Source organism: Primulina tabacum, chromosome 5 (assembly GCF_025594145.1).
Source record: "Primulina tabacum isolate GXHZ01 chromosome 5, ASM2559414v2, whole genome shotgun sequence".
In the NCBI taxonomy this organism is placed as follows: Eukaryota; Viridiplantae; Streptophyta; class Magnoliopsida; order Lamiales; family Gesneriaceae; genus Primulina; species Primulina tabacum.
Window position 1 is genome coordinate 40,185,071 of NC_134554.1, and position 20,588 is coordinate 40,205,658.

General features: G+C 35.1%; 2 protein-coding genes and 1 long non-coding RNA gene across 3 annotated transcripts in view; all 3 read right to left on the reverse strand.

The window, feature by feature from the left end:
- Positions 1-8,767: 8,767 nt before the first annotated feature.
- LOC142545013 (uncharacterized) lies at positions 8,768-10,880 on the reverse strand. Its single transcript, XR_012820195.1, has 2 exons — positions 10,569-10,880; positions 8,768-9,206 (listed from the first exon to the last, which is right to left on the reverse strand). It is a non-coding gene; the product is annotated as an uncharacterized LOC142545013 (long non-coding RNA).
- Positions 10,881-11,191: 311 nt separating this feature from the next.
- The window catches only part of LOC142544466 (uncharacterized), a 46,768-nt gene continuing 37,371 nt past the window's right edge, over positions 11,192-20,588 (reverse strand). The window contains exons 2-6 of the mRNA XM_075651512.1: positions 15,110-15,666; positions 13,827-15,065; positions 13,622-13,744; positions 12,102-12,796; positions 11,192-11,786 (exon numbers count right to left, since the gene is read on the reverse strand). Of these exons, the coding sequence (XP_075507627.1) occupies positions 11,192-11,786; positions 12,102-12,796; positions 13,622-13,744; positions 13,827-15,065; positions 15,110-15,666 (3,209 nt within the window). The remainder of the gene's footprint in view (positions 11,787-12,101; positions 12,797-13,621; positions 13,745-13,826; positions 15,066-15,109; positions 15,667-20,588) is intronic.
- LOC142545015 (major strawberry allergen Fra a 1-3-like) lies at positions 18,962-19,852 on the reverse strand. Its single transcript, XM_075651998.1, has 2 exons — positions 19,584-19,852; positions 18,962-19,415 (listed from the first exon to the last, which is right to left on the reverse strand). Exons 1-2 carry the CDS (start codon positions 19,768-19,770, stop codon positions 19,114-19,116), a joined length of 489 nt encoding a protein of 162 aa, XP_075508113.1. The 5' UTR covers positions 19,771-19,852; the 3' UTR covers positions 18,962-19,113.

A 20,588-nucleotide genomic window follows, 5' to 3' on the forward strand; every position in this document is an offset into this window, starting at 1 on the left:
CCAGTCAGATCAACAATCAAGACCTCCTTCAACATTAATATCACACTCACTTGCATCGATCACACCTAGTGAGTCTAAAGACTCAACACACCATATTTTTTATAACAAATAATATATATACAGGTCACATGCAACAGTGAAAATACTTTTACGTAAAATAATATTTTCATAATCATGCATAAATATAAACATATTCATATTCATATCATCATCAACGTATTCATATTCATCATATATGTATACGTATTCATTCTTCGTTGAATTCAGATCGTTAATTGTGATTTTCATATTCGTATTGGGGGCGATTGATCCATCTATATGTAACCACAGCACTGGGCAGCGGGAACATCAGCGACATTCTCATACGTCAACTGAGTCTTGGCCTTACATATTCACATATCATCGTATCACATATTTGTATTAGTCACAATTACTTCACTTCCTTCAACATTTCATATTTGCATCACTTTATAAAAACCATGCATATAAATATCATTTTTATTTTAAAACCAAGCATGCCACATGTCTTTTAGCTTTAATCGTTTTATCATATAATTTCCATGAACTTTTAAAATAATCATTTTAAAATATAAAACATCATTCAGAGCAGTGTCATGACGTTTACTATTTTTTAGGTGTAAAATTATTGTTTTACCCCTCTAGACGTAAAATTTCACGATTTTGACTTTTTCTTATTTCTGTTGACTCTAGACCATTCCAAATAAATATTTAAGCTTAAATTATATTTCTCATATTTTTATTTAGCTTAAATCGATGGCTTTTCATTTATTCTTTAATTATGAATTATTAATGCGTTTTAATCCCGAATTAAAGTCAAACTTTAATATAAATTTCCCAATTTCAAAACTTAGACTTTTAATATTTATTTTGCCCTCGTGAACAATGATTCGACTCCCATCGAACCACGGCACCCTTAACCAATAAACCCAAATTTTTTGCACCAAGCACTAAACCCTCGAGCCATGTCACGTTTTCCACGAGCCATGCCCGAACCACCCTGAGCCATCTTCGAACCAGACCTCACCTGGACCCTCATGAACCCACTGGACCCCTAGGACTCGAGCCTAGCCCAAGCCGAAGCCACACTTAACAGAAGAAAGCTGTGGCCGAGACTCCTTATGGCACTAGGATACTTCGAATACTTGCTAGGACTCTAACCATCGAGCCAGCCCCTGACCCAGACCATCGTGCACCCTCTCAAGACCCTAGAGACCTAGTCTAGCCCAGCCCTAAGCCCCCTGGCCGAGCCAACCCTCCATGCGCAGCAGCTGAACTCGTGAGGCTTCTAGGAGAGTCCTAACTCGCATGGACTCCTCCCCAGCCGCTGTGCATGATCCCTAGCATGGTTAGGACCCCTCTCCTGACCCAACCATGTTCCAGCCCAGCCCTGGTCGCACCCAAGCCAAGCCATGCACCATGGTCCCCCTTAAAACCGTAGCTTGACACAAAAACGTGTTTCCAAGGTTCCAACTTATTCCAATTCGTGTGCAGCCTATCTAGTGCATTCTAGGACTCCTTAACTTGTGTAAAAACAACCTTTAAACTTTCTCTAATCATTTAGCCCCTTCATGTATGTATACATCAAGTTTTGGATCAAATAACATGCTTTAAAACCCATATTTTTCATACCAACGAAAATAAATAAAATGGTGACTTGTTTTTCATGAAATTCATGTCAAATACATATTTAGGGTGTGATAGATGAGAAAAAGGAAGGATTATGGCGTGTCTTTGCGTATTTAACGCACGAAAATCCGTTAACGATGCGATGAACGGCGACGAGAAACCTTGGGTGAATTTCCTTGAAATTTTCGAAGCTTTCCTTGCTTGATTTTGTGTGTGTGCCATGTGATTGTGTTGAGAGAAAAGAGTCCTAGTAATTTGTTTAGGGGAAGGGGCGTGTGTTATGGTATGATTTGGGGTGGGTTTGTACTTTAAATAATTAATCAAAACTAATAATAGCTTAGGCCTATTAACATGGCTATTTAGGGCCAATAAGCCCATTAGTGCATTTAAAAATTATTTCGTTTAGGAATGTTTGTGAAATTATTAGCCGAGTTGTCAAAACGTTCATATTTTTGTTGAAAATCGAATACTGATAAAAATTATGTCCCGACATATAAAATTAACTCAAAGCTCCCTATTTTCAAAAATAATAAAAAGTATCAACCTTATTTTAAATAATTAAAAACAATTATTTAATAAAATATTTTCCTTTTTTCATCCATCGATCTCCGTTCCTCGACCTTAACTCGAATAACTTTTAAAATATAGTTCTATGCATTCAAGCAGAGAAGTACATTTTAAACATGTAAATATGCACATCATAAATAATTTATGAAATCAAAGCAATTTAATTAAAACACATAAGAAGTTGATAATCTTGCATGCATGTGGTTCATGTGGACCTTCGAATTTTCGGGACGTTACAGTGCGTCCATTTCAAGTTGGCTTATGATAGCTCCATCATCTTTAGTGGTCGGTATGTGAGTCACAAAGTTCCCTCTTTTGCTATATTAGATAACGAAGGAAACTTTCTTTGAGTTTTGTCTCAATAGAGTCTTGTCGTTGAGAGCTTTAGAGATAATTTATGTTTCTCCCCATTTCAGAATCTTTTGATCTAAGGCAACAACTTCCTTCACTCGATTATCCTTTCTAATAAATAAAAAATGAATGAATGTTCGGAAGTCTACCCATCTTCAAATTCTGTCATTGTCTCCTTGGCACTTTGATTTATTCGCTCCATGGCGACATTTATATCAGTTTGAATGTTTATTAGTTTTTGTTATTCTACAAGAATTTCTTTTCCTTTGGCCTTGGGATCTATCAGCTGCAGCCCAGATTGCATAGATGAGATGTAATATTATTTGATTGTGACACATTTTGTTAGTACTTAGATTAGAACATATGGAATTGGAGCAGAAACCATCGGAGCATTCACATGCTTGATCAGCTTGATTCTTTTTACCTTAGGATTTTCAGCATTTTCTTTGGGTTCAGTGGATGGCTTGAATTTTGCTAGCTTCATGGAGGCGCTGAACACTTGTGTTTGGGGAAATTCTCTCTTGCAGTGTCAGAATTAGAATCAGAGGACAATACCAGTTTCTTCTTTGTTTCCTTTGCTAGAGCTTTAACCTTGGAAGCCTTGGTAGTTTGCTTCTTGATTTTCTTCTTCTTCTTTTTTTTTTTCTTGTTCCTTTCCATTCTCAATCTTGACATCGAGAAGTTCCTCAGTGGTCGGAATATTTTTCTTCTCATAAGCTTCCATTGTGTTCCAGTCCAACAGCTTGACTTTGTGGAGCATGGTTGTGTCCACCAGCTGAATCTTTCGTTGTTCGAAGAGATAACATAGTAGAATGGCAAACCCAGGAGATTGAGCATATTTCTTCATAATGTCTATGAAGATTTTGAAAAGTGTATCTGAACAGTTTAATTTTGAACGGCTAAGACTTGCTGGACCACTAAAAATTATAAAGGCAGAAACGGTCTGGCTTGACCAGTGATATATTATAGTTGACAGTTTAACAATAAAAAACTTGAAATAAGATTTGCAGGAATGTAAGTGTGTAATTTAATAACATAAGTATTTTTATGGATGTTCGGAGATAAAACTCCTACGTTACACCTTCTTTCACTTTGGAAGGTTTCCACTAAAAGACTTCAATTTTACATTGTCTTGTAACAATCAACTTCAATTAGAACTTATCACTGCCTAATTGAAACTCTAAGTGATCATTTTATACTTCTGATATTTAAAAGCTCTTGGTTCACCAGACAACATACAAAAATTCCAACGGTCAGACTTGACGGCTTGAGTTGTTGGTATAGCACAAATTTGATCTTTGATGATAAGATATAATTATCATAAACATGTTTGTATGAGAAAGCTTGAAGTATTTATTTTAGAAATGTTTAGAGATTTTGATAGTGCAGATGTGAAATGTGCGCGAGAGTTGTGTATGAATCATGTTTATTGAAAAGGTATCATGTTCACTTTCCACATCTCTGACCAACTGTTAGATAGTAAAAGTCTTTATTTAATGTAAGGCGGCCAGAAATTAGATTATCTACAGCTGGTAAATAAAGCACTTGAGAGGCTGGACTTTCCATCAGTGTCGGAAACGTGAAATGAAAGCAATATAGCGGCAAATTTCCTATAACAACTCGATGTTGTTATTTAGTCAATCACCAAAACTGAGGGTAAAAAGAAATATTCAAACAATATTTACTTATTTTATGCAAGCAGTTTGAAGAAAAAAGATTAATCAAATAGTCGAGAAAAAAAATAGAATGTCAGCAGGGCACTAGGAACGTCAACATTTTCGGATCCACGTCACTATATTTTGGTGACACATATTCATTTTCATGTGCCAAGTAAACATTCCTTTGAAAAAGACCAAAATTGAGGAAAAGAGTGCAAGTTAGTGAATTAAAATCGTGAATTTACTGATAATATGACCAAAAATAAAAAATGGGCAAGTTACAAGACCGAAAAATATTATTTTTCATATTTGCAACTTAATCCTACAATATCAACCTTAATCAGAAATAAGTTTTTTAAAAAATTTATGTTAAACAAAACTTGTAGCTTTAGTACGTAAAAGTATACATCATGCTATGTGTTGTTTCTGATAATTAAGAGAGACTTTGAATGCAAATATTTTTAAAGTTAAGGGCAATATCAATGTCATTTTTTCAAAAATATTATATAAAATCCATGACTAAACATTACAGAAAATAGTTTTCCGAGTAAAATAATTTGGTGTTTAGTTCACGTACTTTATTTTATTCATTTATTTAGTTTTAAAATTTTATCTTAGAGATTTCATGTGAGGCCCATTTACTCTAATGACAATTAATGATCAAACAATAATAGTTTGATTTAGATTTGTAGCGGAAATGGTTTAAAATAATTTAAAACGGACCTCAGGGCCTAGAAAAATTTCGGCATGACCTCCTCGTAAATAGGACATCTCGAAAAACTCAAGCATCAGAAAAATAATAAAATGACTCAAAACTGACGCTGTGATAAACATATACAGTCACATGCAAGTACCTGCCAGACACACATCAACAATTCTCAATATTTAATATTTTCCGAGCTCGAAAAGAGTGTGAGCACAAAGGTTTGTAATGTACCAAGAATTGACTTGGAAGGAGATGGTGAATTGCTGAGATTGTGATGGTAATTTATAGGAGAAAAGTGGGGATCAGGGACTAGTTGGAGATAGTTGCACCTAGCCCCTACTGAATTTTGAAATTCCACAATAACATGTATGAATCCACCCGTTTTTTTGTAATTAATTAATATTTAATATTTTAGTTCACTTTCATAATTTTATTTGTATATTTATTTTCAGAAATTTATACTAAAAGTTCTTCTAAAAAACTACGTTATAATAATTACCTTAGATTTTAATTTTTAAGATTATAGTTTCATGATTTAGTCAAATTCTAAATTTAATAAAATAACATATGGGCAACTGACCAACCAAATTTTCTAATGAAGCTTCTAATGACTATACATTTAACTAATTGAATATAATAATATGATAATACCATATATAATTATGATATTCTTTTAGCAAGTTAAAAACACCGGATCCATTACGAGTCCTATAAAATTTGAGCAAAAACTTGTGTGAGACGGTCTCACGGGTCGTATTTTGTGAGACATATATCTTATTTGGGTCATCAATGAAAAAGTATTACTTTTTATGCTAAAAGTATTACTTTTTATTGTGAATATCGGTAGGGTTGACCCGTCTCACAGATGAATGATTGGTCAATGATAAAAAATTCGGTTGCCCTTACAAACACTTTTTGGGGCAAGCTTAATACTCAGAGCTTTATCAGTACGGTTTATCTAACTAACGTAATTTTCAGATTATTATGTTAGTCCGGAATTTATCAAAACGAATCGAATGATAATGATTGCAAATTCGCAAGTCATAAAAATAATAAAATAAAATATGAACTTGTACTCTTCATTAAAAAATTGCAAAATAGGTGTATTTAACAAATGTCACCAAATAAATAATTTTATTTTGTCAGTATTAACATCAACATCATCATTAATAGTATTTATATTTATTTATTTCTCATTATATATTGTTTTATTAATATTTTTTTAAAAAAAGATAAGCAATTTAGAATTTGCAGACCCGATAGGTGATCATAAAACATTTTGTTAACACCTCTATTTTGCAATATTCTGAAAAATGAGGAATAAAAAGTAGTCATTTTTATTTTATAGTCTATAATGCATATCAAACAAAAAAAAGCCAATTTCATCTAGTTTACAAGATAAATATTCTCATATTTTTTATATACAATATAAGTTTGCAAAAATCTCATTTTATAATCGCAGAAGCCAACACTTCGATTCAGATTTTTTTTTAATAAAAAACATTTTTGGTTGTTCATACAAATGAAAAGAATTTCAAAATCTATCGATAAGCGAAAACAGTTTATTTTTTATAGGTTGTTTTGTTGGTATGTTTTTGTGGATAAATACGTTCCGGAAAAAAATTAATTTTAATCTCGTAACTTGCATGTTTTGGATTTAATAATTATAAAACTTATTAAATTTTGGTTTCCAATAACTTAGATTTTTGGTCATTCCTTCCTCGAAACTACTGAATCCGTCAAATATTGTTTATTAGGCACTGATACTCTTATATGTAACTCATGTGGCTAAAATAAAATTTATGTTACACACGTTAATATCTACCGAAAAAAAAAATAAAAGAAAATAACAAGTTTTTTTCCTCACATTAATATTGAATGTCGTTTTGTTTTATTTTGTTCTTCCTTATTTTTATTGATATACGAGAAATTTTTAGGAGGAAAATGGAGAAATTAGGGGAGAGATAGTCGCAAATTTCCCCCTAAAAAATTTTGAAATAATACCCAGGTAAGACTTAGATTTTATCCTTCTTGTCCATTCCCAAGGCAAAACCCAGTAATTGAACTGAGAAATTATATAAGGTTAGAAATAATTTGCAATTAGTGGTTGTAGATTTTTTAAAAAATATATATTTATATTATATATAAAGTTTGAAAGTATTAGAACATCTCCGATCTAACCCACTGCTATTTTCGGGGCTAGGTTGGTGCAAAGCACACGGTAGCAACAGCGTCAAATTTTTTTTTATTCATTTTCTTTTTAATTTTTTTTGTATTTTTAATTAGAATTTATTTTTATAATGTGTTGATTTTAAGTTTCAATAATATTAGATTATTTCAATAAAATTGTAATTTTGTTAAAAAAATATTTCTAATGAATATTATTATAGAAATTATTTTAGATATTTTCGATATTTTAATTATCTTGTTTAAAAATATTTTCAGGAATAAATTAATTCTTGTGAATAAAGTAATAGATAATATTCCGAGAACATAATTTTTTAGCGTAGAATTTAGAGTTGATGGGTTGGAAATGAGTTTTGTATTTGGTGTGAGAATTAACACTACATTAAAGTTAATAGTTACAACAAGATAGCGTAATGAGTTGGAGCTGACCTCAGCTATCCGACTTTGACACAACAATTAGTTTTACAAAAATATCATATTCATTTAGATAAATAATATTTTCGTATAAGTTACTCATAACTATAATATCTAATCCACTTTAAAAATTAAAAAATTCATATATTATATTTAAAAATCACATATTTAATATAATTATATTATTTTCTCTAAATAATAATTAAAACTATGAAAAAAATTTATACATCAACTTGCATCTGTTTATAATCATGATTCATATACATAATAATCATTATTTTACTGCAAAAACTTGTGTGAGACGGTCTCGCGGGTCGTATTTTGTAATACAAATATCTTATTTGGATCATTCATTTGTGAATATTGGTAGGATTGACTTGTTTCACAGATAAAGATTCATGAGATTGTCTCACAAAAGACCTAGTCTTATTTTACACACGAATAACACTAATATTGCATTAATCATCCCAGCATTTGGGTCAACCGCAGACTTGGACTTCAAGGCCACCTGCCTAGATAACGTTCTTATCTGATATATAGTTATATAATCTAATTTTTTTAAATAAAATATATTCAAACAACATTTATTTATTTTATGCATGCAATTTGAATAAAAAAGATTAATCAAGTAGTCGAGAAAACATATTCAAAAAATGGAATGTCAGCAGGGCACTAGGAGCGTCAGCATTTTCGGATCCACGTCACTATATTTTGGTGACACATATTCATTTTCATGTGCCAAGTAAACATTCCTTTGAAAAAGACCAAAATTGAGGAAAAGAGTGCAAATCGTGAATTTACTGATAATATGACCAAAAATAAAAAATGGGCAAGTTACAAGACCGAAAATATTATTTTTCATATTTGCAACTTAATCCTACAATATCAACCTTAATCAGAAATAAGTTTTTTAAAAAATTTATGTTACACAAAACTTGTAGCTTTAGTAAAAGTATACATCACGCTATGTGTTGTTTCTGATATTTAAGAGAGACTTTGAATGCAAATAGCAATATCAATGTCATTTTTTCCAAAAATATTATATAAAATCCATGAATAAACATTACAGAAAATAGTTTTCCGAGTAAAATAATTTGGTGTTTAGTCACGTACTTTATTTTATTCATTTATTTAGTTTTAAAATTTTATCTTAGAGATTTCATGTGAGACCCATTTACTCTAATGACAATTAATGATCAAACAATAATAGTTTGATTTAGATTTGTAGCGGAAATGGTTTAAAATAATTTAAAACGGACCTCAGGGCCTAGAAAAATTTCGGCATGACCTCCCCGTAAGTAGGACATCCCGAAAAACTCAAGCATCAGAAAAATAATAAAATGACTCAAAACTGATGCTGCGATAAACATATACAGTCACATGCAAGTACCTGCCAGGCACATATCAACAATTCTCAAACATCAATTCAACTAAGCCGGCAAGGCTTTAAAATATACTAAAACTGATCCAAACTAAATAATAACATGTCAAACACCCATACAGATACTCGGGGCATCTCCCCGGCAAATAAAATTCGACACAGAACTGACACAACTCCAAAACAACCAAAAAGACTAGCTGGGAGACTCCAACGAACTGAAACCAAGCAATCCAACCTCAATCCCGAGCTCCACTGGTGGAACCTCGGCCTGATGATGCAAAACGGCTCGGGAGATCTACCATGGTGCCCTAATAGCAACCACAGCAGCCCCCCAGTAAACAACTGAGGTTATGATTCTGGTATGAAACGGTTCAACAATAACAACTATAAACATAAATCATGCATATAATCATATAGTAAAATGTAATATGCAATGCATGAAAGGCTCAACGAATAATCGGGATCACAGGAGCCAACAAACTGGTACGATAACAACTGGAATAATGCTCGAGCAACAACACAGGGGAGCTACATCGTCATGCAGCTAAACCGCCCTGCCAAGTATGCGAGGTATGCCATGCTGTGCTGAATAACACCCCTGACTCGGCCTCCATGCAGCTGATACGATATAACATGATTACACAACAGAACGAACTATATTACACAATCCCAGTGCTCACCTCAAAAGGCTGCACTAATCACGGGATTGTTCAATCACATCTACGGTCTCATGTGTATAGGCCTATCAGCCACACAATGATTCCGAGATAAACAACAGTGCCAAATAACAACGGATATCAACAATGGGCCAACAAGAACGATAGAGCTCCACATGAATGTCATAACAGTATGCCCGATGCTAAATGCCAATAATATGTCGCAATAATAAACATAGATCACAACGAAGGCATTTAACAATTTACAACAACTAACAAGTCATACACCCGATCAATGTAACACAGAATGGTAATTAAACATAATTTATGTTTTACCGTCGTATGTTACCGAGATGTAACATACCTATACCAACTTGAAAATCCAATAACAACTTCACTTCAAGACCATTGGCCTAAACAAAGCAACAATAAACCGATCATTAAAAATACATTCCATACCAAGTCCAATTTGGCACAAAAGAGCATAAAATTCGTATCTCGCTCAATATTAACTCAAATCAATAACCACCAATTGGAAATGAAAGATAACTCGAATATCTAACTTTTTCTAGAAGAAACCATCTTCCAAATCTCAGTAGATTAATCCCAGAATTTTCAAGAACACACTGCCACTCAACAGATTTTCGGACAGAATTCTCCTACTGCGCAGTTTCAGAAAAACACCATAACTTGCTCAATTCTTACTGAAATTTAACGATTCTTATATCAATACGAAGACAACACATAGCTCTACAACTTTTATTTTAACCAAAAACCTAGAATCCGAGTGCTTATATGCCATAAACCCGAATTACAGTAGGTGTTGTACACAGCACCAACACATAATTCCATTTTGACACGTTTTGGTAGAAAAATTATAACAAATCCGTTTCTTATCCAAATTCGATGATTCTAGTGGCTATAGAAAGTAACAAACAGAGCTACAAGTTTTATTTTGGTAAATTCAAACTACAAAATCGCAGCAACCCAAAAATGCTCACCCAAAAACTGGAAGAATTCGCGCAGAAACAGAGCACCGGAACAGCAGCTTTGATCTACTCGTATCCTTGCTCAAAATTCACGATTTCTATCTTGAATCGAAGCCTAGGATGTTAAGAAGACACCCCTTCAGACCGATCGAGATTTGGACACCGGACGGAAGAGATATCGCAACTTTCCCGCAGCTGCTCCAAGGGTTGCGAAAATTGGTTTCCTTCTTTCTTTCCTTTCTCTCGTTTCTTTTCTCTAATTGGGTAAGTTGTGTGTATGCATATGTATATTTGTATATATATCTTGTGTATTTGGTTATTAAAATAGTAACTCAAGCTCATCTATCTCGGTCTCTAATTATTTTGCTCTCGGGTGTTATTTAAACTCTATATGTATTTTATATCGTTAAATTTTTCGATATTCTAAAATACATATCTTTAACACACTACTTGAATTTATTTGGCATATATAATTATTTTAATTTACAGCTCAATAATTATTCAAATTATGCCAAATCACTGGATAATTAATTAAAGGGCCTTACACTTCTCCACCCCTTAAAACAAATTTCGTCCTCGAAATTTCTGTTTATACACATACATGTTACACACGATACGATACCAACAATACAATATTAAGAATCAAACAGATATGGATAAGATGCTCTCATCTTCTCTTCTGTTTCCCACGTTGATTCTTCTACACCATGCCTTGACCACTGAACACGTACAAGTGGTATAACGTTATTGCGTAAAACTTTATCTTTACGATCCAAGATACAGACAGGATACTCAGTATACGATAGAGAAGGGTCGAGTTCAACCTCATCAGGCTGAATCACATCAGATGGATCGGGCTCATACTTACGCAACATAGAAACATGGAAAACATCGTGGATGCCAGACAATGACTGGGGAAAATCCAAACGATAAGCCCAAGTCCCAATACGCTCAACAATCTCGTAGGGGCCAACGAAACGAGGTGACAACTTACCTCTCATACCAAAGCGAACAACACCTCTAAACGGAAAGATTCTCAGAAACACAAAATCTCCAACTTGAAACTCTAGAGGTCGACGACGTCTGTTAGCATAACTAGCTTGCCGATCTTGGGCAGCTTTCATTCTCTGACGAATCAACTGGACTTTATCATGCATTTCCTGAACAATGTTAGGTCCAGTCAACTGCTTCTCGCCAAATTCATCCCAACAAAGAGGTGATCGACATCGTCTGCCGTACAAAGCTTCGAAAGGAGCCATACCAATAGTCACCTGGAAACTGTTGTTATATGAAAATTCTACTAGTGGTAAACCGTCCTGCCAACTGTCTTTAAAATCAATGACTACAGCTCGAATCAGATCCTCGAGTGTCTGAATCGTACGCTCTGTCTGACCATCTGTCTGAGGATGGTACGCAGTACTCATCGTAAGTCGTGTACCCATTTCTTTTTGGAAACTAGTCCAAAATTTTGATGTGAATCTAGGGTCACGATCTGAGACTATTGCAACTGGAACTCCATGAAGTCTCACAACATTTTCAATATACAGACGATCCATTTTCTTGTACGAATACGTCCTCTCATACGGAATAAAGTGTGCCGATTTAGATAACCTATTGACAATCACCCAAATGGCATCGAAATGACGAGAAGTACGTGGCAAATGCGTGACAAAATCCATAGACACGTGCTCCCAGTTCCACCGAGGAACCTCAAGGCTATGCAGTAATCCTCCCAGTCTCATTCGTTCCGCTTTGACTTGTTGACAGATCATACAACGAGACACAAACTCAGCCACATCCTGTTTCATATTCTTCCACCAAAACTGAGGCCGTAGAATATGATACATTTTCCTTCCTCCTGGGTGGATACTATATCGAGTACAATGAGCTTCTTTAAGGATGGCTGTACGCAATTCAGGAATATCTGGGACAACCAATCTATCATTCAACCGAAGAGAATCATCTGAGTGAATTGAGAAACCAGATTGGTGTCCTTGAGATACTAACTCATAAGATTTCAGAACTCGATCATCAGTTTTCTGAGCTGACTTTACAATCTGAATCAACTCTGGCTCAACAGAAATCTGAGATACACAAACAACATTACCTTGGATTTGAAAATCCAACCCAGAGTTGCAAATATCCTCTCGTAACTTAGAAACATGAATCGAGGATAAATTAACGTCAACAACCTTACGACTCAAGGCATCGACAATGACATTCACTTTTCCCGGATGATACTGGATCTCACAATCATAATCTTTCAAAAGATCCATCCAACGTCTCTGTCTCATATTTAGATCTGACTGAGAGAACAGATACTTCAAGCTTTTGTGATCAGAATAGATTACAAATTGCTCCCCAAACAAATAATGCCTCCAAATCTTGAGAGCAAAAACAATAGCAGCCAATTCCAAGTCATGAACATGATACTTAGACTCATGCGGTTTCAACTGACGAGAACCATAGGCCACAACTCTGCCATGCTGCATCAGTACACAACCTAATCTTCGATTCGATGCATCAGTGCAAACCACAAATCCTCCAGAACCACTTGGAATGGTAAGAACTGGTGCAGAAGTCAATCTCTTCTTCAACTCGACAAAACTTGACTCACATTCATCAGACCAAATGAATCTCTGATTTTTCTGAGTCAGTTGAGTGATAGGTTTAGCAATATTTGAGAAATTTTCGATAAATCTTCGGTAATAACCAGCTAAACCCATGAAACTACGAATCTCTGGTACATTGGTCGGTCATGCCCAGTTCAGAACTGCTTCCACTTTACTTGGATCGACAGAAATACCATGTTGAGATATGACATGGCCCAGAAACACGACTCTATCTAACCAAAACTCACACTTGGATAGTTTGTCGTACAACTGCTTCTTTTGAAGAATTCGAAGAACTATCCTCAAGGGTTTGGCATGATTTTCCTCGGACTTGGAATAAACAAGAATATCATCGATGAATACAATCACAAAACGATCGAGATATTTACGAAATACTCGATTCATCAAGTCCATAAAAACAGCAGGAGCATTGGTCAAACCAAAAGGCTTAACCAAAAATTCAAAGTGTCCGTATCTCGTGCGAAAAGCTGTTTTCGGCACATCTTCTTGTCTAACTCGCACTTGATGGTACCCAGAACGGAGATCAATCTTAGAGTACACCGAAGTACTTTGCAACTGATCAAATAAGTCATCAATCCTAGGGAGTGGATATTTATTCTTGACAGTAGACTTATTCAGTTGCCGATAATCAATACACATCCGCATCAGTACCATCTTTATTCTTGACAAATAGAATCGGTGCACCCCACGGTGAAGAACTCGGACGAATATAGCCTTTACTCAATAAATCCTGTAATTTTTCTTTCAGTTCTTTTAGCTCAACAGGAGCTAAACGATATGGTGCTCGAGATATGGGTTCAGTTCCTGGCATTAATTCGATACTGAACTCAACTTCTCGTTCTGGTGGAAAACTAGGAATCTCTTCTGGAAACACATCAGGAAACTCACGAACTACATGAATATCAGAAATCCGTCGCTCATCCTGTGATAGATCAACAGCATAAACCAGAAAACCTTCATGACCAGAATCTAACAATCGATTCATTTCAATGGCAGAAACTAGAGGAATCTTGGCTTGAGAACCACGACCATAGAAATTCCATTTAGGAGCAAAGCTAGGCCTGAAACGAACTATTCCTCGATAACAGTCAACAGTGGCACGATTTGCAGTCAAAACATCCATACCAACGATGCAATCAAAGTCATGCATAGGTAGGACTATGAGATTCAGATACAGAACATTTTCATCGTGAAACAAAACCGCATTGAACACCACATTATTAGTGATAATCATTTTGCCCATCGGAGTAGCAACAGATAGATTGGAATTCATACTAGTGGTGCGAAGATCATGCGAAACAACGAATGCATGAGAAACAAAGGAATGAGACGCTCCAGTATCAAATAACACTCGTACTATAAAACCACATAGAGTACAGTTACCAGTAATGACAGTACCTGGAGCTACCTGTGCCTCATCCTCAGTCAAGGCAAATACATGAACAGATGACTGATTCTGTTGACCACCTTGTCCTCTGCTTTGATGCAAAGGGCGACTAGGCTGATGGGAAGACTGGGACGCTGCTGGAATTCTATTACTTTGAGCTCCACTACCTGCTTGGGCTGATTTCCCCGTCTTACTAGGACAGACTCTAGCAAAATGGCCAGGCCGACCATAAACATTGCAAACCCCTTGAACTCCAACACACTGATTACTGGAATGCTTGCCTCCACAGTGATCACAGTAAGGCCCACTATAGCAATATCCACCACGGTTCCCTGAACTCCCTGAACTCGAAGAACTAGAACCAGGCTTCTTAAATTGCTTCCCACATGGACGAAGAGATGCAGAACCAGATGGACTGAATTGTTGCCTCCCCGACTGATGATGTTGGGTAGGCACTCGATTGCCACTCCTCTTAAGACTAGCTTCAGCCTTTTTTGCTATTTCCACTGCCTCAAGATAATTCAGTGGCTTACCGGTAGAAACAAAAGTGTGCGGTGCAGATGATCGTTCAATCCTTCAATGAAACTTTCAACGACCGCAACCTGACTAGCAGCAACATGAGGAGCATATCTCAGCATAGCATAAAAAGAATCTGCATACTCCGCAACTGACATATCGCCTTGTTTCAGGTTATGAAACTCAGAAGCCTTAGAACTGTAGAATGATGGAGGACAGTAACCCTCCTTAAACTTCAGCTTGAATATATCCCATGATGGAATGATCCTCTGAGCATCTAAGGTCATCAATGTAGTAGACCACCACATTTTGGCACGATCTTTCAACTGATGTACAGCTAATCTCAATCGACACTCTGGAGGATACTCAATCAAATCAAACAATTCCTCAATCTCATAAATCGATAACTCGACTTTCTCAGCTCCCTCCGAACCACTGAATCGAGGAGGATGCATAGAATGGAAACGCGCAACTAACTCATCCATCCTAAGCTGCTCTAACTGATCAGCAGCTTGCTCCACAAAAGTATCATCAACAACACGTACACGAGGTCTACCACGTCCACGACCTCGAGCTAAAGGAATCTCATCAACAGGAATTTCTCCACCTCCATCCATTCTATATGATAAAACACCAAAACAATTAGAATGGAAGTAAACAATCATATAATCACATGAGCATGTTTTCAAGTAGCATACACATGCGCAACAACCATTTTAGTGCCAAGACTCGAGTGTCCTAGACTCTAGTTTGAGCGTATCCCAGTTTACGCTCTGATACCAAGATGTGAGGCCCATTTACTCTAATGACAATTAATGATCAAACAATAATAGTTTGATTTAGATTTACAGCGGAAATGGTTTAAAATAATTTAAAACGTACCTCAGGGCATAGAAAAATTTCGGCATGACCTCCCCGTAGATAGGACATCCCGAAAAACTCAAGCATCAGAAAAATAATAAAATGACTCAAAAATGACGCTCGATAAGCATATACAGTCACATGAAAGTACCTGCCAGGCACACATCAACAATTCTCAAACATCAATTCAACTAAGCCGGCAAGTCTTTAAAATATACTAAAACTGATCCAAACTAAATAATAACATGTCAAACACCCATACAGATACTCGGGGCATCTCCCCGGCAAATAAAATTCGACACAGAACTGACACAACTCCAAGACAACCAAAAAGACTAGCTAGGAGACTCCAACGAACTGAAACCAAGCAATCCAACCTCAATCCCGAGCTCCACTGACGGAACCTCAGCCTGATGCTGCAAAACGGCTCGGGAGATCTACCATGGTGCCCAATAGCAACCAAAGCAGCCCCCCAGTAAACAACTGAGGTTAAGATTCTGGTATGAAACGGTTCAACAATAACAACAATAAACATAAATCATGCATAATCATATAGTAAAATGTAATATGCAATGCATGAAAGGCTCAACGAATAATCGGGATCACAGGAGCCAACAAACGGTACGATAACAACTGGAATAATGCTCGAGCAACAACACAGGGGAGCTACATTGTCATGCAGCTAAACCGCCCTGCCAAGTATGCGAGGTATGCCATGCTGTGCTGAATAACACCCCTGACTCGGCCTCCATGCAGCTGATACGATATAACATGATGGCACAACAGAACGAACTAGATTACACAATCCCAGCGCTCACCTCAAAAGGCTGAACTAATCACGGGATTGTTCAATCACATCTACGGTCTCATGTGTATAGGCCTATCAGCCACACAATGATTCCGAGATAAACAACTAGTGCCAGATAACAACGGATATCAACAATGAGCTAACAAGAACGATAGGGCTCAACATGAATGTCATAACAGTATGCCCGATGCTAAATGCCAATAATATGTCACAATAATAAACATAGATCACAACGAAGGCATTTAACAATTTACAACAACCAACAAGTCATACACCCGATCAATGTAACACGGAATGGTAATTAAACATAATTTATGTTTTACCGTCGTATGTTACCGAGATGTAACATACCTATACCAACTTGAAAATCCAATAACAACTTCACTTCAAGACCATTGGCCTAAACAAAGCAACAATAAACCGATCATGAAAACTACATTCCATACCAAGTCCAATTTGGCACAAAAGAGCATAAAATTCGTATCTCGCTCAATATTAACTCAAATCAATAACCGCCAATTGGAAATGAAAGATAACTCGAATATCTAAATTTTTCTAGAAGAAACCATCTTCCAAATCTCAGTAGATTAATCCCAGAATTTTCAAGAACACACTGCCACTCAACAGATTTTCGGACAGAATTCTCCTACTGCGCAGTTTCAAAAAAACACCATAACTTTCTCAATTCTTACTGAAATTTAATGATTATTATATCAATACGAAGACAACACATAGCTCTACAACTTTTATTTTAACTAAAAACCCAGAATCCGAGTGCTTATATGCCATAAACCCGAATTACAGTAGGTGTTGTACACAGCTCCAACACATAATTCCATTTTGACACGTTTTGGTAGAAAAATTATAACAAATCCGTTTCTTATCCAAATTCGATGATTCTAGTGGCTATAGAAAGCTAACAAACAGAGCTACAAGTTTTATTTTGGTCAATTCAAACTACAAAATCGCAGCAACCCAAAAATGCTCACCCAAAAACTGGAAGAATTCGTGCAGAAACAGAGCACCGGAACAGCAGCTTCGATCTACTCGTATCCTTGCTCAAAATTCACGATTTCTATCTTGAATCGAAGCCTAGGATGTTAAGAAGACACCCCTTCAGACCGATCGAGATTTGGACACCGGACGGAAGAGATATCGCAACTTTCCCGCAGCTGCTCCAAGGGTTGCGAAAATTGGTTTCCTTCTTTCTTTCCTTTCTCTCGTTTCTTTTCTCTAATTGGGTAAGTTGTGTGTATGCATATGTATATTTGTATATATATCTTGTGTATTTGGTTATTAAAATAGTAACTCAAGCCCATCTATCCCGGTCTGTAATTATTTTGCTCTCGGGTGTTATTTAAACTCTATATGTATTTTATATCGTTAAATTTTTCGATATTCTAAAATACATATCTTTAACAAACTACTTGAATTTATTTGGCAACAATAATTAATTTAATTTACAGCTCAATAATTATTTTAATTATGCCAAATTACCGGATAATTAATTACAATACCTTATATTTCAACAGGTAAGAGCACTCCACCTTTGACTTTAAGATTTTGAACGAGAATTGATAAATAACAAAGGACAAATGACGGACCGAATTTATTAAGCCATTTAATGCTGTTAATTCATATTCTCCGGTTTTATACTTACGACAAATTAGGTAGTTCATACAAATACATAATTCAAAAAATATATATTTAAAAAATGATGACAAAATAATGTATCAAATATAAACTGATAAAAAACTATGTTACTAAATGATCAAAAAATACTTTTTGTAAAGGATTAAACAAATCCAAATATATAATATGTTTTTATTATTATTTTCTCTTTTTTTGAAAATTAAGTTTTTATTATTATTATTTTTGAACGGAAAATGAAAATCTTGATCGGCTTCTCCAATTCCATGCCACTTGATTTTTTGTTTGATCACATGAATTCAATTTCGAGTTCAAACACTAGTTTGAGTATACCTCGATCTTTAAATATATCTTTTTGGAACTTAGAATGAAGATCAAACATGTTCAAGCTGATTTGTCGCACAACTTGATCACTGTTTCATGTTTTTTTAGATTTTTACTCAATGAGCTTTTCTGGATTTCAATATATACATACATACATATATATATTTATATGTATATATATATATATAAAGCGTGACGTGATAAATAAAATAAAAGAGCAGAGGTATAGGATAAAAACATTTATTGATATAAAATTCACTTTAAGTATACGAAAACACCACAAACTCACACAAAATGAAATAAAAACCAAAGATCCACACCTCACTTGCCCTTTTTTAGGACTAATGTGTTTAATATATGCTTGAAAATTTAATTTCTCTAAGCACAAACATCAGGATGAGCAATGAGATATGCCTCAGTAGCAGTGAAGAATGTTATTCCATGTTCTCTTGCGGCCTTAAACTCTTCCTCTGAGATGTGGGTGTGACCAGCCTTCAAGTGATGGTGATTCTTCCACTTGATGATGCATCCGCCGTCACCGGAATCCAAAAACCTCTGTTCGGAGTGCAGCGACTCCATCTTTTCCCCTAAGCCCGGTCCCTCGAAGAGCACAAACTTGACCACTAGGTTTTCGGCATCGACGAGTTCGAGCTTGTCTTTCATGTGAGAGAAAGGTGCTCCTGTCAAATAATATAGAACGTGCTATCTGTTAATCAAAATTTTGATATTTGTTACATGTTTCTTGCTTAAATATAAAGCTTACTGTTTCATTCAATTTTCTACTAATGGATAATTTGAAATCAATAATTAAAACATATAATTCAAAAAATGAACTTTAGTTAGGTTACCATGGGGGAAGTTTATCTGCCTAACGCATCCGGTGACGCCTCCTTCTCCTTCGAGAATGTCGATACTCTTGACGATGTGGGGGATTATTTTCGGTAAGATGTTGTGGGCATCGGTTACGAATGCCTTGAACATCCTTTTTGGGGTGACCTGAACTTTGATTTCCTTGGAGAACTCGATGGTCGTCATGTTTTCCGAGCTCGAAAGAGTGTGAGCACAAAGGTTTGTAATGTACCAAGAATTGACTTGGAAGGAGATGGTGAATTGCTGAGATTGTGATGGTAATTTATAGGAGAAAAGTGGGGATCAGGGACTAGTTGGAGATAGTCGCACCTATCCCCTACTGAATTTTGAAATTCCACAATAACATGTATGAATCCACCCGTTTTTTTGTAATTAATTAATATTTAATATTTTAGTTCACTTTCATAATTTTATTTGTATATTTATTTTCAGAAATTTATACTAAAATATCTTTTAAAAAACTAGGTTATAACAATCACCTTTGATTTTAATTTTTAAGGTTATAGTTTCATGATTTAGTCAAATTCTAAATTTAATAAAATAACATTATGGGCAACTGACCAACCAAATTTTCTAATGAAGCTTCTAATGACTATACATTTTGCTCATTGAATATAATAATATGATAATACCATATATAATTCATGATATTCTTTTAGCTAGTTCAAAACACCGGATCCATTACGAGTTCTATAAAATTTGAGCAAAAACTTGTGTGAGACGGTCTCATGGGTCGTATTTTGTGAGACAGATCTCTTATTTGAATAATCAATGAAAAAATATTACTTTTTATGCTAAGAGTATTACTTTTTATATTGAATATCGGTAGGGTTGATCCGTCTCACAGATAAAAATTCATTAGACCGTCTCACAAGAGATCTATTCTAAAATTTTATTTTATACAAAATAAAAAATTTCCAATTATAAATATATTATTATTTCATGAAAAGATTTTGTTTATAATTAATTCCATCCCTAATTGA